We start from the raw sequence: 26,451 nt of genomic DNA on the forward strand, positions 1-26,451 counted from the left end.
AAGAAAGAAAGAAAGAAAGAAAGAAAGAAAGAAAGAAAGAAAGAAAGGACATTCAGCTGCAGGCGGAAGGGTCTTCCTACAGTTTTCCTGGGGCCTGTGGGGAGAGTCAGCCAAGTGGGTGTGAGGAACTCCAGAGGATCGTGCCTGAGCCACGGGCCCTGAAAGTGATCCCTCTGCAACCCTACAGCTTCGGCCTGGCGATAACCTGTCTGCAAAAATCCCAGCATGGCCCACGTGCAACATGTCTGTGGCCCAGGGCTCCCAGCAGCCCACCCTCTGAGAGCCTTCTCCCCCTCCCCCGACGCAGCCTGCTCTTTTGAAGATTCTCTGCCATCTTCCATGTGCAGGCTCCCACTGCAGCCCCAGCACAGGGATTGCTGACTGATGTCTGGCCCTGCCTGCCTTCCAGAGGGTGGTCGATTATTTGCCCAGCAACTCCAGACCAGCTCCAGTCTGGCTAAAGCAGCCAACTTCTCTGCTACCCAGTGGCCAGTCCACACCTTCTCTGGTAAGAGGTGAACCCCTGCCAAGCGTGTCCTTCCTTGGGTGCCCTCCCTCAGCCCTAGGGTACATAGAGAGTTTCCTTATGTCTTATAGTTATGCCTTTATTATAGTTAATACATTTTATAATGCATTCACATTCTTTATTTAACCTATCATGTGGTGTATCTTACCTGATTGCACCTAGACTGTTATTCCCTCCATACACATCATTTCATTAAATCCCCCAAACGACTCTAGCCTATGTGACATACTCTCTGAATTTTCCCATTATTTCTCTATTTATTTCAACGTTATTTTGAAGCTGCAGGGATCTACTTATCACTGTTTCATGCCTCTCCACAGCCCAGAACTATGATCTAGCTCCTGAAAAGCGGCAGCAGGTGTACAGGTAATGAGACACAGAGAAGAGCTGAACGAAGATCTCTGCAGAAATGAAGACCTTTGGGAATATCAGCCCCTGAAGAGTCCTGCGAAACCACAGTACATGCCTCTGAGCCTCTATCTACACCAGGAAAATTGCAAAATATCAGAGCAGAGGGCAGAAGCTAAAACTCAAGGAAATCATGGCCATGATGGTATTCTGCATGCTGCAGAGGCACAGATGCACTGCATGGACCTTCTAGAACTGAAGATGCCCCCTCACCTTCACAGTTGGCTCTCATGTCCCCTCTGGCTGTGGCCCCCATGCTGCACCCTGCCAGACTCTCCCAGGCCTTCTGCTTGACTCTGATCTCTCCAAGATGAGAATCATCTTCCTTACGGGGTCACTGGGTGTCACCACTGATATTGGGTGTGGCCTGACAGCCTTTGGGTTCTGGCTTTGGCTTCATCCTCAGGACTCACCAGAACCGCACACTGCATTGTGTGCACACTGACCCCTTGCTGTGGTCTGCAGCCTGCAGGAATTCATTCCTCCTCCAGCCCCTTTCCTAGTCCTGGCCACTCCAGGTCGTCTGTAAGCCCGACCTCTACTGATTCCCTCTAATATCACCTTCATGATAAAAGATTGTTGTTTTTGGCCAGGGGTGGTGGCTCATGCCTGTAATCCCAGCACTTTGGGAGGCCGAGACATGTGGATCACCTGAGGTCAGAAGTTCGAGACTAGCCTTGCCGACATGGTGAAACTCCATCTCTACTAAAAATACAAAAAATTAGGCAGGGCACCGTGGCTCACACCTGTAATCCTAGCACTTTTCGGGGCCAAGGCAGGCAGATTGCCTGAGCTCGGGAGTTTGAGACCAACCTGGGCAACACGGTGAAACCCCATCTCTACTGAAATACAAAAAATTAGCCAGGCATGGCAGTGTGCTTCTTCCAGTGTCTGCCAGCAGTCCTCACTGTTCCTAGGTTTGTGAGTGCATCACTCCAGTCCCTTCACCTGGTCTTCTCTGTGTGTCTCGTCTGTGTCGTATCACCTTCTTATAAGGACACCAGGCATTGGATTAGGGTCCACCATAGTCCAGTGTGAGCTCGCCTTCAATAAGGATAACTGTAAAGACACTGTTTCCAATTAGGGTCCCATCCTGAGGTTCCAGGTGAGCGTGGATCTTTGAGGGAACACTATTCCACCGAGTGTAGCTTTTATAAACAAAATGACCATACTGTGAAGTTAACTTGTATTACAGACTAGAAGTTTTCGTTATAAATCTCTCAGAGCACAGATAATTTTATTTTGAATTTTACAAGGTCTTAAACTGTGGCTTATTCTCCAAATGGTTCAATCACATTTCTTAAGAGAGCCTAGGATGCAGGTTTTGAGTGTATGGATTAGTGCTCACTGCTCAATGTAATAAGTAACCAGTAGCCAATAAGCACGGTTAGATAAGGGAATGTGGGCAGAAGGTTATAATAGGCTTGCTGTCTTCCCTCAAAGATAAGTTTCTAGTGTATTTTCTGGGAGGAGAGGAAGCTGGGGAAGATGAAGAAGAATCAGAAAGCTTGGTGCCAATGGGTCCAAGCGAGTATACACACAGCATACAGACACACACAATAGACACACACACACAACAGACACACAAGCAACAGACACATGTAACAAACACACAGACACACACACATACCATGGACATTGTGAATTTCTGATATTAGGAAAGGAATTACTTAAAAAGAGAAAGACTTGCAGAAATCGTAAACTGAATTTGGTTAAGAATATACATGATAAAGTGTAGAAATGTCCAGAAACAAAAAAAAACAAAGGAAAAGCCCCACAAATGTCCCACAATCCCTCCTAGAGAAAACTACTACAGATATGTATTTTCTAATTCTATCTGTCTGCCTATCTATCTATCTATCTATCTATCTATCTATCTATCTATCTATCTATCATCTATCCATCTGCTGTCTATCATCCACCTCTCTATCTGGGGCAGTCAGAGCCCCTCAGATCTCTAACTGCAGGGATTCCCATCTGCCATTCTCAGCTAAGGCCTGAGCTTAGCAGGGACACTGAGATAGGCCCCTTCCTGGAAGGAAAAGGACTCCTTGGATACGTGTTTTAGCCTGCGGTTCCTGATGAGCTTGATAAAGTCTCTAAGAAATGCAGTAAAGACAGTCCCATCCAGCTTCTGTCCTTCCCTCTCTCCTTCCCCTGGAATCACTCTGCACTGTGACCTGAGGGCTCTCCCATCCCCCTGGGCTTCTTCCTCATTTTCCCTCACAGGAATTTCTCTAGTAAAACTCTTGTACGTTTAATGCACTCTGAGTGTCTGATCCATGAAGGAACTGGACAACATCTATCGGTCTGTTTGTGTATCAATCATACTTTGCAAAACTGTTAAAATCCTGGTCTATTTTATTTAAACAAACTGAAGCCATGCTTTAAGAAAACCTGGGCTGAGTATTTGAAACAAAATGTGACTTATGATTTTGAATGAATCCAAAAGAATCTTAGTGGTTGTGTCTTGACTCGGTGAGTTTGTTTAGTCCAATTTCACTTTCTGCCACATACTGGTCTTAGAAGGCCTGGGTATTGCACTGTTGGAGTTGAGCTCACACTGAAAGGAGTGAAGCCACAGTGAGGAGTCACACACTCCCCACAATCCCAGAAAAGGAAAATCTGAATGAGGTTAAGTGGAACCTGACTGTTTATTTGACTCTCAAATCCAAGGGAAACTCAGAGAATATGACAGAGACTCAAAGATTTGAATATTGTTGCCATAAACTAAAATTCTTTTACATAGCTCATTAGATTATTAGTAGCTACCCAGACTGTTCCAATGGCCTGGGAAAGGCAATTGGGCCAGCCTTGTCTTTGGACACCAGTGTGCCCTGCCAGAAAGATGCCATGGCAGTTTCAGAAGCTAAAGTAGTACATATAATTAAGAAGATTGCATTTACAATCACAATCCTTACTACTGCACGAAAAACAGTTCTTACCTTTCAAATTACCAGGCTCTGGGTAACATTATAGTTGCAAAAGATTTTCTTTGGGCTCATTTCAAGTCACAATAATGTGTGTGTATCTTTTATACACTGAAGGGAAAAGCTCAGCCAATGCTAAATCTCAAACATGTCCACAGCCCCATGGAGAACAAGGTTAGATTTTCCCTCTTCACTCATTGTCTCAGCAAATGATCCTTTTGTGTTACCTTTAACAAAAGATTCTCCAAGCCTTCCAACATTATAATAGTGATGGTCCTGTAGCTGACACCACTGTAAAAGTTTGCAAAGCCCTTTTAACACACAGAGACTCACACAATGACTAAAAACATTAGTCCTTCGACCAGGGCTCAGCAGAGGTGAAGAGTCAATCCCAAATGTGCTGACATTTTTTTTTTTCTTGTTAACTTTATTGAGGAAAGACTTACATATGATAAACCACATCTAAAATGAATGACTCCTGGACATTGTAGACACCCATAGAGCTATCGCCGTACTCAAGATATAGAACAATTCCATGAACCCTGAAAGGTTCCTCATTCATTTGAAGTCCATCCTTCTCTCTGACCCTGCCCCAGGAAATCTCTAATTTATTATTGTCACAATAGATTAATTTGCATTTTATATAATTTGAATAACAAATTGTGAACTCTTTTTTTCTGGCTTATTTAACTCAGCATGATGTTTTTGAGAGTTACCCAAGTTGTTGCAGATATTAGTGGTCCCTTCCTTTTTATACCTGAGTAGTATTCCACTATCTGGTTATGGCATATTTTCTTCATTTATTTACCTATTTACCTGTTAATGAATACTTGTCCACTCCCCACCCCCAAGTTTTTGGCTGTTTGAACATTGCTACTGTGAACATTCATGTACAAGCCTTTTTTGTAGACCTATGTTGTCATTTCTCTTGCATATATACCTAGGAGTACAATGGCTAGGTAGTATGGTAGACATGTGAAAGTTTTAAGAAACTGCCGAATTGTTTTTCAAAGTCATAATATCAGGCCAGACATGGCAGCTCATGCCTATAATCCCAGTACTTCGGGAGGCTGAGGCAGGTGGATCACTTGAAGCCAGGAGTTCAAGACCAGCCTGGCTAACATGATGAAACCTGTCTCTACTAAAAATACAAAAATCAGCTGGGTGTGATGGCATGTGCCTGTAATTCCAGCTATTCAGGAGGCTGAGACCTGACAATCCCTTGAATCTGGGAGATGGATATTGCAGTGAGCAGGTGAGCAGAGATCATGCCACTGCACTCCAGCCTGGGCAACATGGTGAGACTCTCTCTCAAAATTAGAAAGAATAAAAACAAAGTTATCATATCATTTTATATACCCACCTGTGGAGCCTAAAGCAACCTCATCTTAGATGCTAATCCACCATGTTGATTTCTGATTAATCCCAGTTCCGGGAATGCCTCTAAGATTTCTGTTTTATCCACTGTTCTTTTTGTAAAAGCATATACTGTAAATTGTACCCTTGATTTACAGTAAGTAAAGTAAGTACAGTAAGTCCAAACAACTTTGCCCATAAATTCTACCTAGAGACAGATTTATACAACATTCTTGCCTTTCCCTACAATTCCTTCTCTATGGTATATAAGCCCTGGGTCTGGGAGTTAATGGCATGGGGCTCCACTATATTGTCTCACCACTGCTAAAGACACAAGCATAGCTTCTCTTCCTAAGTCTCTGTTAAATGTTTATTTCTTTAAAAACTAGGTATATACATCTCTTTTATCTGCCTCTCAGCTTCCTTGGACTTTTGGGGTAGACTTGGACAAACACTGTCTACTGCAGAATACCACCAGAAATGTATGAGATTTCCAGTTGCTCCATATCCTTGTCAACACTTGATATTGTCAGTTTTTTTTTTATTCTAGTAATTCGAATGGATGGGTGGCATTTCACTGTGATTTAATTTGCATTTCTCTGATTACTAATTGTGTTGTGCATATTTCCATGTGCTTACTGGCCACCAATATATCATCTTTTATGGTGTATCTGCTCAAATCTTGTTCCTATTTTTGATTGAGCTGTTTATAGCCTTATTGAGAACTAAAATTATTTAAAATTATTTGCATAATCTCTATGTCTTTTGTGAAATGCATGTATAGTGAATGTTTTCTTTCATATGTAGCTTGCTTTTCTGATTGTGCATTTTGAAGAGCATTTCTTTTTCTTTTCATAAAATCCAATTCATTGCTTTTTCTTTTTTGTGTGTGTTTTAATTTGTGCTTTTTCTGTCTTTTGACTACTCCAAGGTCAAAAAGTCTTTGTTTATATAGTCATAAAGATTTATTTCCATATTTTCTTCCAGGACATTTATAATTATACCTTTTGCATTTCATCTGTGATATATCTTGTGCTAATTTTTAAATATGGCTTGAGGTTAGGGTGATTTTCATGTTTTCCACATGGATACCAGATTTTTTCAGTACCATTTGTTGAATAGACTGCCTTCCATTGAATTGCCTTGGTTCTTTTGCCAAAAATTAATTGACCATGTATACGTAAGTCTATTTCTAAACTCTCCAGTCTCTTTCATAGTCTATATCTCTATTCTTTAATTAATATTGTCATTTGTGTAGAATTATTATTATTATCATGGCATTATAGTAAGTCATCACATAAGTCTTTTAGCTTTGTTCTTTAGTTTTAAACATTGTTTCGTGTAGTCTAGGTCATTCACATTTCCAAGCAAATTTTTAGCATCAGCTTTGTCAATTTCTACTAAATGTTTGCTGGGATTTTGATTGGCTTTTATTGAATCTATAGATAAAATGGGAGAAAACCAATACCTTAAAAATGCTGACTCTTCCATTAATGAATATGATATTATTTAGGTCTTCTAATTCCTGTCAGTAAAGTTCTATAATATTCAGTGAAAGGATCTAGCATATCTTTGTTAAGTTCACTTCGAAGTATTTCTGTTTTGGGGTACTTTTAAATGTTATTTAAAAGTTATCTAAAATGTTATTTTCTTTCTTGAACCATGAAACATCTAGAAGTGTGTTGTTTAATTTCCAAATATTAAGAATTTCCTAGATATTTTAAATTTATTTTTAATTCTGTTGTGGACAAAAAATATACTCTGTGTGGTGTCGAGGCTTCTGAAGTTATTGAGGCTTCTTTAGTTGTCAAATGTATCATCGTTTTTATTAAGCATACCATAAGCACTTGAAAGGAATGTTGAGTTTGCAGTAGTTGGGCACAATACTCTATGAACAGGGATTAGGGCAAGTTGGTTGATAATATTCAGATTCTCCATGCCTTACTGATGGTATTTTACTTGATTTTAGTATCATTTCCTAAGAGAAAGGTATTAGAATCTCTTACTAAAATTATGGAATTGTCATTTTCTGCCTTTCAATTTGTCAATTTTTCATGCATGTATTTTGTTGCACTATTATTAGGTGCATATACATGTACAGTTTTTAGGTGTTCTTGATTAGTCAGCTTTTTTATCATTATGATAGATCCCTCTTTATCTTTCTAATACTTTCTATCATTATGTCTTTTAACTGATATTAATGTAGCCAAATTAACATTCTTATGCTTATTGTTTGCTTGGTTTATCTTTTTGCATCCATTTACTTTCACCTTATTTATGTCTTATAATTAAATTGCATTTCTTATAAATAGAATATATTTGGACCCTGCTTTATAATCAGTTCTATTAATCTCTGGCTTTTAATTGGAGTGTTTAGTCCATTAACAGTCAATGTAATATTGTTATGGTTAGATTTAGATCTACCACATTACAATATTTTTTCTTTTCCACTCCTTCACTCCTGGTTTATTGTCCTTTCCTGCATTCATTTTTATCTGTTGAATACTTTTTATAATTGTATTTTAATTTTATCTATTGATCAAATTTTTTGCATTATGTTTAGTAGTGCTCTACAGTAACATCCTTAACTTTTTACAGTATACTTTGGCTAACATTATACTACTTCATATAAAATAAAGAAACTTTATAGCCATGTCAGTTCATTAAATGTACTGACTTTTAACTGTTCTTAAGAACCAAAGTAAGAAACCTCTTTGTAGTCATAATATTAAATCTTATGGATTCATTTGACACTGATAGCTGAGGCCCTAATAATAATTAATTGCATTTTGTTGTGATCACCTACCCTCCTAGCCATGATAGTTATGGTCCCCACCATGTACATGGATCCCTGTAAGGGTAACTTCTATGACATAGCATCTGAGGAAGGGGTAGTCTTGTTTGACTACATTACTTTTAACAGGGGACTTTCTACTCAAGGGTGAGAGTAGACAGACTCTCAATAAGTCTATCTATAGACTGGGGTCTGGGAAGTAGTCTGAGGTGAAACCCTCTGCCCAGCTTGCAGCTATGGTAACTGTTTTTTCTGTCATAAACATAATTGACTTGGAATGGATGACTAGAGAAATACAATGAGATAGATTAAGGTACAACGAGGGACCACGAACAACTATGAGTTGTGGGACAGAAAAACTGAAAATAGAAACTAAGAGAAGGGAAAGGATAATTGAGTGGATGGTATGGAAGCTAACTGGAGGGTGATATGGTTTGACTGTATCCCCACCCAAATCTCATCTTGAATTGTAGTTCCCGTAATCCCTATGTGTTAGGGGAGTGACATGGTGGGAGGTAACTGAATCATAGGGATGGTTACCTCCATGCTGTTCTCATGATAGTGAGTGAGTTCTCACAAGATCTGATGGTTTTATAAAGGGCAGTTCCCCTGTACATGCTCTCTTGCCTGCCACCATGTAAGATGTGCCTTTGCTCCTCCTTTGCTTTCTACCATAATTGTGAGGCCTCCCCAGTCACGTGGAACTGTGAGTCAATTAAACCTCTTTCTCTTTATAAATTACCCAGTCTTGGGTATTTCTTCATAGCAGCATAAAAGTGGACAAATACAGCAAATCGGTACAGGCAGAGTAGGGTGCTACTATAAGGATACCCAAAAGTGTGAAAGTGATTTTGGAACTGGGTAACAGGCAAAGTTTGGAAGAATTTGGAGGGCTCAGAAGAAGACAAGAAAGATTGGAACTTCCAAGAGACTTGGAAGACTCAGAAGACAGGAAGGTGTGGGAAAGTTTGGAGCTTCCTAGAGACTTGTCGAATGGCTTTGGCCAAAATGCTGATAGTGATATGGACAATAAAGTCCAGGCTGAGGTCGTCTCAGATGAAGATAAAGAACTTGTTGGGAACTGGAATAAAGGTAACTCTTTCTATGTTTTAGCAAAGAGACTGGCAGCATTTTGCCCCTGCTCTAGAAATCTGTGGAACTTTGAACTTGAGAGAGATGATTTAGAGTACCTGGCAGAAGAAATTTCTAATAGGCAAAGCATCCAAGAGGATGCAGAGCATATACATTTGGAAAATTTGCAGCCTGAGGATGAGGTAGAAAAGAAAAAAACATTTTTTTGTGGAGAAATTCAAGCCTGCAGCAGAAATTTGCACAAGTAATGAGGAGTTGAATGTTAATCACCAAGACAATGGGGAAAATGTCTCCAGGTTCTCCAGGATATATCAGAGACCTTCATAGCAGTCCCTCTCATCACAGGGCTGGAGGCCTAGGGGGACAAATGGTTTCCTGGGCTGAAGCCAGGGCTCCCCTGCTCTAGGCAGCCTTAGGACATGGTGTGTTGTGTCTCAGCTGCTTCAGCTCCAGCTGTGGCTAAAAGGAGCCAACGCACAGCTCAGGTCATTGCTTTAGCAGGTATAAGCTCCAAGCTTTGGCACCTTACACATGGTGTTGGGTCTGTGGGTGCACAGAAGTCAAGAATTGAGGTTTGGGAACCTCTGCTTAGATTTCATAGGATGTATGGTAATGCCTGGATGTCCAGGCCAAAGTTTTCTGCAGGGCCAGGGCCCTCATGGAGAACTTCTACTAGGACAGTGCCGAAGGAAAATGTAGAGTTGGAGCCCCCATGCAGTCTCCCCATTTGGGCGCTGCCTAGTAGGGCTGTGAGAAGAAGACCACAGACTTCCAGACCCCAGAATGGTAGATCCACTGACAGCTTGTACCATGTGCCTGGAAAAGCCATAGGCCCTCAACACCAGTCCATGAAAGCAGCCGGGGTAGAGGGAGAGGTGGGGGTTGTACCCTGCAAAACCACAGGGGCAGAGCTGCCCAAGACCATGGGAACCTACTTGCATTAGCATGACCTGGATGTGAGACATGGAATCAAAGGAGATCATTTTGGAGCTTTAATATTTTACTGCCCTTCTGGATTTTGGACTTGCATGGGGCCTGTAGTCCCTTCATTTTGGCCAATTTCTCCCATTTGGAATAGGTGTATTTACCCAATGCCTTTATCCCCACTGTATCTAGGAAGGAACTAACTTGCTTTTGATTTTACAGGGTCTTAGGTGGAAGGGACTTGCCTTGTCACATGAGACATTGGACTGTGGACTTCTGAGTTCATGCTAAATTAAGTTAAGACTTTGGGGAACTATTGGGAAGGCATGATTGGTTTTGAAATGTAAGGACATGAGATTTGGGAGGGGACAGAGGTAAAACAATATGATTTGACTGTGTTCCCACTCAAATCTCATCTTTAATTGTAGCTCCCACAATCCCTACTGGTCATAGGAGGGACCCAGTGGGAGGTAATTGAATCATAGGGTGGGTTTTTCCCATGCTGTTCTCATGATAACGAATAAGTCTTATGAGATCTGATGGTTTTATAAAGGGCAGTTCCCCTGCACATGCTGTCTTGCCTGCTGCCATGTAAAACGTGCCTTTGCTCCTCCTTCACCTTCGGCTGTGATTGTGAAGCCTCCCAGCCATGTGGAACTGTGAGTCCATTAAACCTCTTTTTCTTTATAAATTACCCAGTCTCGGATATTTCTTCATTAACAGTCAAAAAATGCATTAATACAAATGGGAAGATAAATTTAAAAATCTATTGAAAAAGCAGTAGAGTGTGAGCAAGTGACCGAATACATCCCTGATGAGGCTCTGAAATGACAATGTAATAGCTATTAGCACTGCTTATCCAATATTTCTTTCCCTTCTAGGAACCCTGTAGGATTGCACTTCTAGTCTCTTTGAGGTTGGTTGTCACCATGTGATTATGCCTGCCCAACTTTTGAGTTTGAGAGAGTTTTTGTTTGTTTTGTTTTTCTCAAGAAAGAATTATAAGAGAGAGTTTCAAATAGGACAGATATATGTCATTTTCAGAATGGGGCATTTGCTTGCTGAGGTAAGACCCTCCACAAATCTCTCTCTCCTCCAGCACAGTGACCAGCAATGTTCAAAATGGTAACTGCTCTATAAGCTAAAGACCTTGAATAACGATGAGCCCAGTTCATTTTCTAGCTTGTATTAAGGAGCTCTGGCATAGTAAACTCTGTCATGGGCAGTTTCTTGGCAACCACCTTCTCTGACTCTCCGACCACAAAAGGAAACCAACTAAGAAAACCTGCAATTACCTAGCAAGCTCTGCATAACGATGTAAAAGGCAGAAGAGAGGACGCTCTTTCACCTCACTCCTAAAGGAGGGGAAATAAAGACCTGAAGCCCAGGATAGAGAAGTTAAACAAAGTGTTCACCCATGTTCTTGGGGTTGAGATCTCTGGACATTCGTTGTTTCTAAGTTCAGTGAACAGAGGCCAAGCTGGTAAACTGAATGGATATCAGAACATGTAACAAGGAGAAGAGAAAAGTGTGTGGATCAATAAAACCTGTTTATTGACCTAGGGCACAGCAATGACATTTCTTTAAGGAATTATTTTTCAATTTAAAAAGTTTGAAACTCTTCTGAGCTTGAAGAAAGATGGAGGATTGCCATGGTTCGTAGCTGCAATTATCGCCTACTTGCCAATGACTTCCAAATACGCATCTTGTTTGATCTCTGGCCCAGGCTCTAGATTTTCATTTCTAAAACTACTGAACAATTTCTTTCAATTGCCTGTAGGTTTCTAAAACTCAACAATTAAAAACCAACCTAATACTATCATCCATCTCCACCAACACCTGTTCCTCATGGTGCCATCTGCCATCCAAGAACCCACCTGAGCCTACCACCCCTCAGTCTATGCAAATCCCTTTCCTCCTTCACTCCCCTCATCAATTTGGAGCAAACGACTTTAGGACTATCTTTCACCATCGAGTGTCAGTTCACCTGCATGATACAAAAGGTAATTTAAAAGCCACTTAACCTCAAAACTGTTTTAACCATAAAAGCAAGCATCAGTTGTAACTGATAGATTTAAACTCACTGAAGACTATCTCTGTAATTTGCTTTTTCCGAGAAGGAGATTGCTCTGGCATCGCGGAACAAGCAGTGTCTGACACTAAGTAGTAGCTCAGTAATATTTTTTGATAAATGGATTGATGGATGGATGGATGGATGGAGGATTAGAACTCAGGGGACCTCTGGTTCCACCAGACATGACTGAACTTCGTTGTTAACATAAAGAAATGAGATTTCATGGTCTCTCAGCTCTCTCAGTGGTATTAGCCTATTACTAACAACCAAAGCTGGTCCTGGGGGGTAAGGAGGAAAGCATGGATTACCCCAGCCTGGAGGCAGGGTCAATGGCTTCTTTCCTTACCCATCGCCTGGGTCTAGTGCTTCCATCCAGGCCTGTGCAACAGGTTCTGCTGGATGTCATCCATTTATGCAACCACTGAGGAAGCTATAAGGAAATTATTTGTCAGTCAGCACCTCCCAAACGGCCAACTCATGGGGCTTTTCACATGACAGTGGGCTTGTTTTTTTCCTACTGCAGCCCAACACACCCATAGACTCTTAAGGATGCATGAACGGGTATTGTTGGGGGTGGGACAGCTGTTGAAAACCATGGGACTAGGAAAGTCCCCAGGCTGTGCTTGAAGCCCTAAGCTTTTCTCTCAAGTCAGGAATTTCTGTTAATGTATTATGCAACCTCCTAGGAATTATCTGTGGCTAGAAAGGATTCTAATAAAACACAAAACAAGCAGGTCCATGGTTAAAAGGAATGATTTACAAACTGAAAGAAATAAGTAGTGTGTTCATAGCTGTGGCTTCTCAAAGACAGGGATGAAGCGTGTTTGCTTTTGCATCCCAGGCACTTAGCAAGGCTGGCGGGAGAGAACTTCTCCCATGCGCTTTTCTGTACTATTTCGGATTACTCCCTAGAAAGCTCAAGAGACATTGCTTTCGTCCCTGTTTCTCCTCTAAATCCAATTCCATAGCTGCTCAACCCCACCTCCTGACAGAGAAAAGACAACTTGATAACCAGAGAGGATTTGTTCTTTTTTCCTGTGCTTGTGACCTAAAGTGAGTTCTAATCACTCCTCGGTAGCTCACAGTGTAGTCTAGTTGAAAGCCAATTTGTACAATTCAAACTTCAACCATTCTGTTTATTTAGCCGGAAGAAAACGAACCAAACAAGTGTTTGATTAATCAAATGGGAGGTGTTGCAATGAAATAATAAGCGCCCCTCCAGCCCTGTGGTGGTGCTGTAGCATGCCTCCCAAAGATTATCCCACACCCTTCAGGCTGCTCCTTAAAGGGTGAGTCTGCGGCTTGGACGCCTGAAGTGCAGGAAGTAAAGGGGTTGCCTGTTGTGGAAGGTTCGGAGTCAGATTTGGTGAACCTCCACCCCCTGCAACACTCTCCTTCATTTACTGGGATCTGCACTGATCTACTGATCCGTTCCTCACTTCTCCCAGCTCCTGCTGTCTCCCCAGCCCAATCCAAGCTCTTTATCACAAGCTAAAGTGGTTGCTGCATCTCTCTCTCTCTCTCTCTCTCGCGTGCGCGCGCGGTCTGTCTTTCTCCCTCTGCCTGTCTCACACACACACACACACACATACACATACACACACACACACACACACACCCCAGCTGTGGGCTGAGAAGTTCACCGTGAAAACCTCCAAATATTTTGACTGAAAGCGCATGTCTGAAGGCAAATGCCTGAATCCTTTGGGACCCATCTCTGGGCTGGGTGGGCACCAGACTCCTGCCCTCCCCAACAGAAGGTCAGAAGCAGCCCCAGGGGAGAGCGTCACAGCTAGGGCACTTGCTGAGACTTTGCAGGGCTGTGGAGTTCACTCCCCAGGCACCTGAAGCCAACCAATCAAGGCTGCATGGCCCTTTCTGCCTGAAGTTTAGGTATGATCTCCGTTTCTATGCCTGACAGACACCCAGCAGATGGTCGATTTTACGTGGACCCATCTCCGGCACACAGGAAGGGCAAGGGGACATTTGTGTATCACCTGCCCTGCGCCAGGCATCCGGAGTCTCATTTCATAGCCTCCTCACAGTCACCCTTTGAAGTCAGATTAATCATTCCCATCTTACCTATGTGGAAACTGAGGCACAAAAGGATTGCGTCTCTTGCTCAAGATCAGGCAACTTTGTAGGCCCATGCCCCCCATATACAGTGAGCTCCCTACATTCTTGGCCAGAGGAAAGTGTCTCCTAGTAAAACCATCTCCTCTCAACTCCCATCTTTGGAATCAGAATAAAATGAAAGGAAATATAAAGAGGACAAGGAAAAGATGCCTACTCTCCCCTCAAGATTCTGTTCAAGTGTACATATAACTCTTCTCTAGGAAAAGCTGAGACTGCAAAGTTCAGATAGACAGACACGACGATGTGGCATATTTAGGGTGTCAGGAGACGTACTCATGTATGTCTGTGGCTCAGACGTACTCATGCAGGTGGGCTTGCATAAATAACACCAAATGCGGGGGACTGACTCTGTGCCAGGTGTTATTTTAAATGCTTTACATGTATCAATTCATTTTAACCCTCCCTCAACCCTATCTCCATATTACAGAAAGGAAACTGAGGCCCAGAGACGGTAAGTAATTCACCTGACGTCACTCAGCTTGCAAGGAGTGGAGGCAATGAAGCATATGACTTCCCATCCATGCTCTTGGCTATGCTTTACTGCTCTTGAATAGGAAGTAATAGAGTAAGGACCCCTTTTGAGGCAGGAAAATATAAGGCAGAAAGAATTACGAAGGAAAATTTGCCCTCAAATGAATAGTCTGGATACGTGGTTCACCCTCATGTGCCCTGTGTCCAGGACAGTGGGGTGCAGGATACATGCATGACAAGGTGTGGGAAAGGAGAGATAAGACCCTGGGACTCTTCCCTCTGCCCATGCCCGCCCCTGGTTTTATCCCACCTTTAGCATTTAGGCTTGGGAAGCAATTCTGAAGTTTGGGGGTGACAGTTAATTTGAAGAAAATCACCCCACTTTGCTCTCTCTTGGGGGCTTGAAGAAAGGGGGCTTCAGTCACTGGAAACAGAGACCTGGGCAGCAGGCCAGCCCCAGGGCCAACGCGGCCCCTGCACTCCTCTCCTAGTCCTCACTTCTTGCTGCCTCATTCATTATTCACTCTTCCTGCAGCATCCATTCTTTCACTAGAGCCCTTAACTCAGCGCCCTCTGCAATGCTCCATTCTAGATGCCGAGTCCTATGATTGCAGGAGGGAACAGCATGGAGAGAAATCGAGAGAGCCAACAGACAACAAGCCAGCAAAGTTATGTTGCTACAGGGACAGACAGATGAGAAGAGAAGAGGGCAAAGGAATTCTGGCATGAGGGATCAGATATAGGATCTAAGATATAGGATCTAAGCTAGCAGCAAGAATCCATAATAAATAGAGGGAAAATTGCAAACTGAATGAAAGGTCAGTGTGGCCTCTGATAGAAACTCTTGCCACTGATCTCCTCAGCCAAAGGGAATTGCCAGCTGGGCAAAGCAGTGAGTATGAGTTTTCACTCTGTCTCTGGGATACTGAGCTTCATAGAGTAAACTCTAGTCAATGAATAGGAAAAATGACTTCTATGAGAATCTGTGTCTTTATAACAAAAATAACAGTGAAGAAACTTAGGCACATGGTGATCTGCTAAGTCACTCAAGAGGCCTGAAGGATCGAGAAGGGCCAGTACAGAGATGTGGACCTAGACAGTCTGGGTCCAGGGGGCCTCTGTCCTTAACCACTATGTACTATCACCACCTCATTAAGGCGCCGTGAGGCTTAAATAAGGAATACGGCATGAAGCACCCATCAAGGTGACTGGCCCAGTGCTCAGAACATTTAGCTCCGCTTCCCCTCCCACTATCCTCCTGGAGAATGGCATCCAGAGCCAGTAAGGTGTCACCAGAGGAAGAAGCAAGAGTAGAAGGGGAGAGAGGGATGGGGAAAAGGGGAAGTACCGGGTGGCAGTCAAGAGCAGAGACACCCTGGACCCAGGCTGTTGGGTTCCAGCCTCAGCCCTGGCCCATCTGGGTCTTTGACCTCTCTCATGCAGTAGAGGAGACAAGGAGCTGGGGGGAGCTGGGGATGATAGAAAGCTTGGTGGTCTCCCTTTGTTGCTTATCCAATAAGTTGATCCAAGAAAACCAGGGCAGAATATAAATCTAAGAACAATCCGCCCTGCCACCTGTGAGATGGTGCCGTATTTAAAATCAGCTGCTTGTTCAGAATGAGCTGAACACTAAACAGTGTCTGGGAGCTGCTTCAATACAAAGTCATGGCCAGCATTCATTGAGTGCTTACTCCAGGCTGGGCATTCACTCTGCTAAGAGCGGAGTATAAATTTTCCAGTGATCCTATGAGCTGAAGAATGTCTTTATCCCAATTTTACAGCAAGAGGAGAACAATAGGATCAGAATGTTGCCTCAAGCCACACTGTTGTGCAGAAAGAACACTGGCTTCACTCACTGGACTTGAGCCCAGTCTCCTCATCGGTAGCATGTAGGTTCTCTCTTGTCCCTCCCAGTTCCATGAGTGGAAAATTCAAAAGGTAAGGACAAAAGGAAAAGTTTGGGAGGAGGCAGAGCTGTGCACACCCATGTCTGCTCTACCATTGTTCAGGCGGTGTGTCCTTGTGCAGTTCATTTTAAACTCCTTTGCTTTATTCTCTTCATTCATGAAGTAAGGGCACTTGGTCACGCCTCTTAGTAAAAGCAAAGGATTTAACAAAACACTAATAAATGCAGAAATGACATAGTAGCCGCACCTGTCTTCCTGCTGTGATTTTGGCCATGAGATTTTTAACTAGGGATATTGTTTATGCAAACATCCTTTTCTTAAAAATAAAAAATTGTATATATCCAAGCTGTACAGCATAATATATATATTAATATGTTTATATATGTAATATATTTTCATATATTATATATATGTTCATATATGTATGTGTGTATATATATATGCTGTACATGATGAGATAGTTACTAAGGTCAAGCTAATTCTTGTATCCATCTCCTCACATTTGTAACCATTTGTGTAGAGTGGAGGGTGAGGACACTAAAGCTATCTGGGTTTTGTCTCCCTCCTTTTGCCCCATCATTAAGCGTGTGTGTGTTCTGGTGATTAGTGTCATAACCTAAAATATTCAGCAAGATGGAGAAATAAGTGGGGCAAGAGATCTGAAGAATCAGATTCATCAATATTTCGGCTGTTGGGAGCAATCTCTTCTCTTTGGTGGGAAGGCAGCTCTTTCGTGGATGGAGATTTGCAGCGTTGTTGCATGTAACCCACAATCACAGGCCACCTTCTGGGTGACTCAGCCTCCTTGCCGAAAAGGCATGCTTGGGACTGCTGCCCCCAAGAAGGCTCCTTCCTCAATGAAAGGGTGAGGTCAAGGCCCTTAGCTCAAAATACAACTGGACGGCAGCAAGTACCCGTTCCTTTTCAGCTGTGTTCTAAATATGGCCCTGGGGCTTCTCTGGTTTTACTTAGGGACCCAGCAGTGCCAGTGCCACTTAATACACACTGTGCTGTGGGTGACCGCAGAGTGGCCCAAGATTGACGTGTGGACAACCCCACGGAGCCAACGCAACAGCAGCTCTGCCCAGCAGAGGTCACAACAGTGTCCTCAGCAGATACTCCGGTGGCTTGAAAATTATAATTTTATCCTGAAATGATCGTTCTTAAAAATGTCTCCCCCAAAGCAATTAAGCTTTGGGGAAGTCAAACAAATGTTGCTAAGAAAGAAACCCCAACCAGAAACCAAGCCGGGGTTGGCTCTCCATGTGAAATCTAGAGACAACTCAGGAGGAAGTCAGATTCTCAAGTTCGAGGCAGGAATCAAATGCTTTCCTTGGTAATTGATAAAGACTCTTCCTTGGCAAGAACTTTTGTAGATTATATCAGAGTTTTTGATGAATAAAGAATGTGCTGTGACAATTAAAGAGATGGCGTTTATCCAGTAGTATCTTGACTTATGTAATAATTCATGAAGGAGAGGTTGAATAATTGCCTCAGAATGGACTTCCAAGGGGTGGCCGTGGTCTTGTTACAGATGAACACCCTCCGGGACATGTCAGTAGTGTGGGTGAGAGTAACCAGATAACCCCCACAAAGCTTGGATCTGAATGAAATAAGGTTATCTCTGGGAGATGAACTAGGAAATGGACACATCATGGATCAGAGGGGCTGATGGAATGGATTCCCAGACAAGGACATTTACTCATTTGTAGCACAACTGAAAGTATGACAGTATTTATAGAAGGAGTGGGTTGGGGAAAGGGGATCTCAGAGACTAATTCAGTGTGGTCTGGGGAGATGGATGCGGTCCTTGTTCTAGGCATACCATCATTTTATAGCAACATATATCAGCTTCTCTCAACCTGAAGGCAATAAATCCATAGTTCTCAAACTTCAGCAGTCATCTGAGGTTTTAATAACACAGGTTTCTAGGCTCAACTCCCAGACAGTCTGGGTCAGAGGGTGTGAAATGGGACTGGACATCTGAAGACTCATCAGTCCCACCAGTGTGATGTTGAGACACATGGCCTGAGGACCAGACTCTGAAAAATGAAATCTCTGAATCGTATGGCAGTCTGGAGCCCAGGTTCCCCTGGCAGCTTCCTGACAATGTGGCTTTTTGTGAAGCTTGCCCACAAGGGTAGAATACACCAGGCTGATGATTCTAGTGCCTTGCCTCAGCCATTAGGGATTCTCATTATGAAAACATGATTTGACATGTGGCTTCAGGTATGGGCCTCCTTCGCTTTGGAAATCCGTGGGTATAGCTCAGATTATTTCTCAAAGGGGACTTTTTCTCTCTGTACTATTTTTGCACAAAGTTTTTACAAAAAAGATCTTGCTTGCCAGGTGAATTAGTAAATTCTAAATGGGAAAAAAATTAAAACCAGAATTTTGCATGTCTTTTGGTTAGACACAATCTCTGGAAGCAAAATATGAAACCCAGGATCAAAAAAGTGTGCATTAGTAGGTTTCGCTATATAATAGTGTAAAACTTCTATACGGTAAAAGATACTATAATCTAAAAAGTGTAAATGATAGAATGGAAGAAAATATTTGGTCTTTATGGGACATTCAAAAGTTCAAAGGTAAGATAATTTAATGAATTTCTATAAATCTTTTTTTAAGCAAGTGGTCGCAAAGAAAAAAGGGCAAGAGGCAACATTTGCATATAAAAATTGGGATATGACATACTTTTACTAAAAAGAAGTATTCATTGTTTATCTGAAATTTAAATTTAACTTAGCGTCCTGTATTTTTTTAAGTTTGCCAACCCCGAAAGGACATGAGCTTTCAATGTACAGCATGTGACAAAGTCATGATTTGCAGTTGCTGAAAAGTTGCTTAATATTATCATGGAAATTAAAACAAACATGAGAATTGCTTTTTGCTCATGACATTAGAAAACATTAAGGAAACAATGTCCCTTGTCAAAGATATAAGAAAATATGGATGCAATACACTGTCTAAGGAAGTATAAACTGATAAAGGATTTCTGGAAAATCTTGACAGCTGTGGTCTAGGGCCTGGAATTAAGGTTTGATATTATGTACTGCCTCAATATTTGGCAAAACTGTGAAGACCTCAGCTGGTCTATCTGCAAGTTTCCCACCTCACTCCAATCTCTGGATAAGGTGCCCCAGCCAAACCACCCTCCTTATCAAGGGTACCAGGCACAGTTCCTGCTTTTTCCTCAGGTTTCAGGTCCCTGCCAACCTGCAAAATTATTCCAACAACTCAATCACCTCCTCCTGTGAGAACCAGGGAGCACCTCACCCTCTTGTTACTACAAAACCTGCCTCCCACAGCTCCTGGTTGTTCATTCTGTTCCCAAGTGCAGCCTCTGTGTGGCCCTGCAGGGCATGTGGCATCCTCCTCCCCTTGGCAGTGAGTATAGGTGACTGATAAACTGCTGTCAGTCTCATCTACCCAATGTTGGGTGTCATGTGTTTGGCAATCTATAACCTTAGAGTGAGAATCTCTCATTTACCAAAGAGGCAGATAGGAGCTGATTAAAACAGCAGCACATTTTAAATTGTTAAATATACATACTATTTAAACTGGAAATTTCACTTCTAAGAAAATATCTTATAAAAATACAAATGCAAAGAGAGAGGCATGCAGAAAAAATAATATTCAATATGCATTTCAATATTGCTTGTAAGAATGAAACTTTGGAAACAACCTGAATGACCTATGCATCAGGAAACTGTTAGGTAGGTTACTGTAACTTAATCTATGAAATACTATGCAATAGCTGAGAAGACATAGAAAAAGGGCCAGACACGGTTGCGGTGAGCCAAGATTGCATCATTGCACTCCAGCCTGGGTGACAAGAGTGAAACTCCGTCTCAAACAAAAGAAAAAAAAACAAGACATGGAAAGACTTCTTATATCTAAGCAATACATAAAATCCACCCACTTTATATTAAAGAATACAGATCACATACACATAAATGATAAAAGACTTGCAAAAATGTTATATATGCACAAAACAAAGACAGGAGGGAAAAGGCCAAGTTGATAAAAGTAGTTGCCTCTTGCATAGAGAAGAAGGTGAGGGCAAGCAGAAGCTTTTGTGTTTCATGCTATATAGTTTCGTACTGTTTGATTCTTACAGTGAAAATGTATTCTAGTATCACTTATGTGCTGTGATAGAAATTTAAAAATAAGAAATGTATATAAAAGTCTTCTTGTCTAACAACAGCTGAAGGTTTGTAGTAATTAATGAAATTGAGCAACGGGACTGGCAACTTCTCAATATTCCAGCACCCCCAGCCTGCAGACATCCCCTGAGCCTTAATGCTAGGTGTTGCTCAAGCCTGTACGTCCTTCTCAGTTTCCCACCAGAAAGACTCATAAGCAAAAACGCCTCATTCACGTTTTTCCATACAAGTCCTGCAACTGAGTGATACAAAAACTAACACATTTTCACAAATCTGTCGTCATCTCTTCCCTGACCCTTATCTCTAATGCGGGATGTTAAAAACAAAACAAAAACGCATATAAAGGGAATGAGAGTGAGGTCTGATAGTGGAGAGAAAATAAAAACATCAGCTTCTGCTTTAGCTGCCGTGAAACCCCAAAAGGGCCATTAGCAACAGTTTCTGTTTGCTAAGTGAAAAACTACATTTAACTCAAGAATGACACGTTCTTTCTCCTTTCCCACTCTTTAAAGAAACTGGCTGGCTTGTGAATGACAAGCAATGTGAGTGAGCCGTTATGTAGGCAGTGCAGATCCCAAGGAAATTCACCAGAACTCGGACCACACCGCGTGGGCTGAAGCTCATCCCTGTCCTGCTGCACTGAGCCACCCTGGAGCCCTCTCCATAGCCTCCGGTCCCCAGCCCCACCCCAAACCCTCATCTTCCCCGGAAGCGGGGGCGGGCACATGACATCTCACCACAGTAATGCCGTCATTGAGCAGGGCCTCCCCAAAGATCATCATGTAGAGCTGCTCGTTCACACGCGCCTCCTCAAACACAGCCAGCACGGCCACGGGGTCCACGGCGGAAATCAGGCTGCCGAACAGCAGGTTCTGAAGCAGGTTGACGTCGCCCAGGCCAAAGGCCTTCACCTGGCAGATGAAGTAGAGGGAGAGGCCAATGCCCAAGGCGTTGATCAGGGCCCCCAGTACTGCCCACCACAGGATGGAGCCAATGTTCTCAAAGAAGGGCCGGGTGGGCATGAAGTAGCCGCCCTCCAGCACGATGGGTGGCAGGAGATACAGGAAGTAGATGCTGGAGTCCATGACCGGAGGCGATTTGTGGTCGGTGCCGAAGATGATGGTGCCCACTAGCGCCCCCACCAGGATGAGGAGGCAGCTCTCTGGCATGAGGCCCGGCAGCCTGCGGTAGAGGTGGAAGCCTGCGGAACAGCAGAGAGCACAGTTAGGTGTTTGCAAACGAAACGGTCTGGGTGTACCTGAGGTCTTTTAAAGTCAAGCAGACAGGACCATGGGCAAACTGGCTGGCGTCTCAGCCTCAGCGTCCCATCTGTAGCAGGAACTGGTAGTGTCATGAGGGTCGTCAACAAGATCAGTAGGTAACACGCCCAGCTCAGTGCAGGTCACAGAATCATTCCCAGGCAGCTGCCCCCTCCCGGATCCTCCTTCCTGCTTTCCCATCTTACAGGGATCTGCGAGGGTGCGTGAGGGAAAAGGAGAAACGAGGGTGAAACTTTTGCACTCATGCAAGCCCGGGTTTCAAGCTCATGGCGAATCTATTATAGTCACCAAAACCTGAGCTTGTTTCAAACTTACCTGACCTCATTCCCCTCTTCACCAAACACATATACAAAAATTAAAAATCCTTTATTTTGTCTCCTGTGTTTAACCAATGACATTGCTATCTGGTCAGCCACTGAAGAGGGAAATCAGGTCGCATTCTCATGAGTGACTCTTCATCAATGAGCTCTGTATTTATTTCTTATGTCATGACTCTTTCGCTCCCCTAAAATTATCCCCTCCTCTCCATTTCTTTGGCTGCTGCCTTTATTTAGGAGCTTCCCATTTCTCATCTTAACTTGATTGCTTTGTCTTCTTGACTTCGAATCTTACCCTTGACCCCCCAGGTCATTCCACACTCTACCGTCAGATGATTTTTCTACACCACGGGTCTCTGATTGTCTCAATTCCCACCTAGGATTCTGAAGGCACACAAAGCATCTCCTGGATTGTAAACCAAAGGTATTAGTTGAGCCTCACTGTGCAAAGACTACAGTTAAGTACCTCCAGGTGGAAGACCAGAGAGGTAAACAACTGCAATTCCCACTATTGATAAAGTTTTAGAAACTAGACATGAGCAACTAAGAAGATGACGTGTAAGTGTATAATGAAGGGCATATTGAACATATCAACAAACATGGTGAGAGATCAGAGCTCAGCAGATCACCACAGGGCTCTCTCCAAGTCCATCTCCCACATGCTCTGCACTATCTTTACGTAGCCTGCATTCACCCAGTCAAAGTCCTTGTCACTCTGCAGGCCTCTTTCTTGTCTTCTCATTCTAATGTCACTGCTTGGGTTGTCCTTTTCCTTGATCCCTTTAAGTCCTGCTCATCCTTTGAGGCTTAGCTTTCCCTAGCGTCTTCCTAAGTTCATATGTTCCTCTGAATTACTACTAATAAAGCATTTTATCTGACTCTGTCTAATAACAATAATCCCTGTCTACTATTTTTTGTGCATGATTCATGTCTCCTACTAATGTGGAAACCCCCCAGACTCAGGCAGAATTATTTACATCGTCATATCTCCCCAAATGCTTAGCACAGTATCTTGTCCACAACAGCTGGCTTATTTGCTGAAAGCAACTGTAAATATATAAATGAAGGAATAAACAGTTAAACGTTTATCAGAGAAGCTTTTTCATGAGAAGAGATTGAACAGGTTGTTGGAGACTGATGAGGATTGGGTAACAGAATGGGAGAGATTTTAGTTGGGGAGAGCATCAAGAGTGAAAGAAGAGAGGAAGAAATGGTCTAGCCAGATATCTTTGACATTCATTAAGAGGATCCACTCGGCTGGAGCAACCTTTGAACTGGGAAAAGTGTCAGGATAGAAATTGGAAGATGATTTTGAGACAAATAATGGAAGACCTTGAATTCAAACCTAAGGAAGGCGGTGGGCTTCCAGCCATAGGCCACGGTGAGCCAGCAAATGTCTCCTTGGGAATTGTTAGATTCACCCATCCAAAGATGATATGAGCTTCCCTGACCATGGCTATGAACTTCTCCATTAACTATAAGTAAGCAAGCTGATACACAGGATAATTCCTTGATTATCACCAAGGAATACCATCCCCACTTTCATTTGGCTTCAGGGTTGGGATAAGCACCTCTTCTGGTGCACTGAACTCATCGTTTTCTAATCACTGCTTATTTCTCCATTTCCTTTTCCTCCTCTTTATTTTACTTCTTTCTTCTTCTCCTCCTATTTCTCCATTTCCTCTTCCTCCTCTTTATTTTACTTCTTTCTTCTTCTCCTCCTATTTTTCCTTCTCCTTCTTCATCTTCTCTTTGTCTAGCTCCTGCCACTCCTTCTTATTCTCTTCCTCCTTCTCCTTCTTTTGACCTCCTCCTACTACTTTTCCATCTCCTCCTCCTTCTCTTTCTCCTTACACTTTTCCTTCTCCTCCTTCTTCAGTTAGTGCTTATTTTAACCAAACTTAACTTTTTTAATATATAAAGGAGGTGGAAAAGCCCATAGCATGATTTTCTCAAGCCCTGTGGCTCCCCAGTTTGGCCTTGCTTCCAGGAATCCAGTTTCCTGAAACGGATCCAACATTCACCTGCTTTAAGCCAAGTTGCTCTCTACACAGTTGTAGCAGGAAGAGGCCACACATCTATAAGTAGGGCCATGTAAAGAGATATGCTACATGCCTTTCACATTTTAAAACTTCTCCCTTTCATGATGGACAATAGAGTCAATCACTTAAAATTCACAGTTTTAGTCCTTAGAGCTTAAATGGACACAAACACAAAATCTGTCTGAAAGTCAAAGAAGGCTACAATTCTGTTCTTCCCAAAGATTCAAGGAACATTCGTCTATGACGTTCTAAGACGTGGAACTGAAGTAGAAGATAAACCACAAAGTCTGAGGTGGCTTTGTATTATCTTCGTTCTACATTATCTTTGTTTTATAAGTGCATGGTTGGGTGTTTTAAAAAGGATTGGGGGAGAGTTTTGATGTTTTTCTGTCAGAGTATCTATGGGCAGTAAGTACTAAGTTAAACTACCTTCCCCATTAGACCAAGTCCCTTGAGGTCAGGGACCATGGTCATTTCCACATATTTCATGTGTGCTCAGAAAATATACCTTGGTAGAATGAAGAATAAAAGAATGAATCATAATAATGATTATTAATTTTATTCTGATTCATGTTTAATAATATAGTATTTAAAAACCCATATGAATTTCTTAGGTGTTAAAATTATAAATCATCATCATAATTATTATTTTGGTCCTAGTAAATAAGTCCTTATACATAAAACTACCAGCCCAGTACTTGGCACATAGTATATATTCAATAAATATGGCCTTTTTATCTCCTCACTCCTCAAGTCCATATGGAATACAAAAATAACCTAGATTCTTGAAGACTCGTAAATATGAAATTGTACTTGAATAAGTGTGTTCTGATATCCTACTCTTTTTTCTAAAGTATGTTAAATTACATCATGAAAATCAAGAACATTTAAACCAACAATTCTATGAATAATCGTATTTTCACAGTGCTCTTCACTACTAGACAGAATGAATATGGATTCATACGATGCCTCTACAAAACAAGCTAGGTTTTACACAAATATAAAACCAAGACAAAATGCACCATTTCTGCATTTATATGTTTATTGATAGAGCAACTAGCTAGTCAGTGACAGGACGAGTTTCCTGGTACTCAGATCGACTTGAGCCATTTCTGTGAAGAGGAAGCCAGGTTGTGGAGTGGGAGCAGGAAACACAGAATCTCTAGCATATTGTTTTAAAAGGAAAACTCAGGTACCAAGTAAGATCACCTTGAACACAATCAGTGTCCATATGATTTCACGAAAGATGTTAGACTGCTCTGAACTGAGAATGTTATCCATTTAGAAAGCCATTTTTACTTGAATACCTCTTAAAAATATAGTAAGGCCCTTTGTGTGACTTAATTACTAAGCAAATTGCACAAGACTTCTTCAAACTAACAATTCCTATTTAATCTTCACACTTTACTAGCTCAAAATGAATAGCAACTATAAAGGAGAGTCTAAAGGGGACACCTATACCAGTGTCCCCAACACCCATGGAGAGGCAGCTAGGTGAATAGCCAGAGCCCACAGAAGGTCACTGCCAGACCTCAAAGTTCAACCCACATTTCATATCCATCCTAGAGAAAATATACACATATACATGAATGAGAATTGAAATGCTTCATTGATTCTGTCTCAATAAGGCAATCTACATACTCGAATAACATAAAGTTTATAGCTGAGGCAAAGGAGATACTGTGCTTAGCATTTGAGATAATTATATTAATTTTACACTTTCGAACAAGTTGGTTTTAAAGAGACAAGGGGGTGCAGTTAGGGATTAAATAGCCACAGAGAATAACCACCTCTTTGGTTTTTGACACAAAGATCCCTTGATTGGAATTTAATCTATTAACTTGGATTCACTTTATTTCACAAAGGAAGCTAGAGGTCCCTCACTGGCCCCACTTGGCTTAGGTGTAAACTGATATTTTGCTGACAGATATAATCTTATATGCCCCAACATCTCATCACTGAGTGATACTAGTTGCCTATGGCTTTTTTTTTTTTTTTTTTTTTTTTTTTTTTTTTTTTTTTTTTTTT

At 42.1% G+C, this 26,451-nt stretch overlaps 1 protein-coding gene across 1 annotated transcript in view; it reads right to left on the reverse strand.

The window, feature by feature from the left end:
• The window catches only part of SLC9A4 (solute carrier family 9 member A4), a 58,447-nt gene that overhangs the window by 30,585 nt on the left and 1,411 nt on the right, over positions 1-26,451 (reverse strand). Inside the window, exon 2 of the mRNA XM_023211284.2 lies at positions 21,522-21,985. Within this exon, the coding sequence (XP_023067052.1) occupies positions 21,522-21,985 (464 nt within the window). The remainder of the gene's footprint in view (positions 1-21,521; positions 21,986-26,451) is intronic.

This window comes from Piliocolobus tephrosceles, chromosome 15 (assembly GCF_002776525.5).
Source record: "Piliocolobus tephrosceles isolate RC106 chromosome 15, ASM277652v3, whole genome shotgun sequence".
Lineage (NCBI taxonomy): Eukaryota > Metazoa > Chordata > Mammalia > Primates > Cercopithecidae > Piliocolobus > Piliocolobus tephrosceles.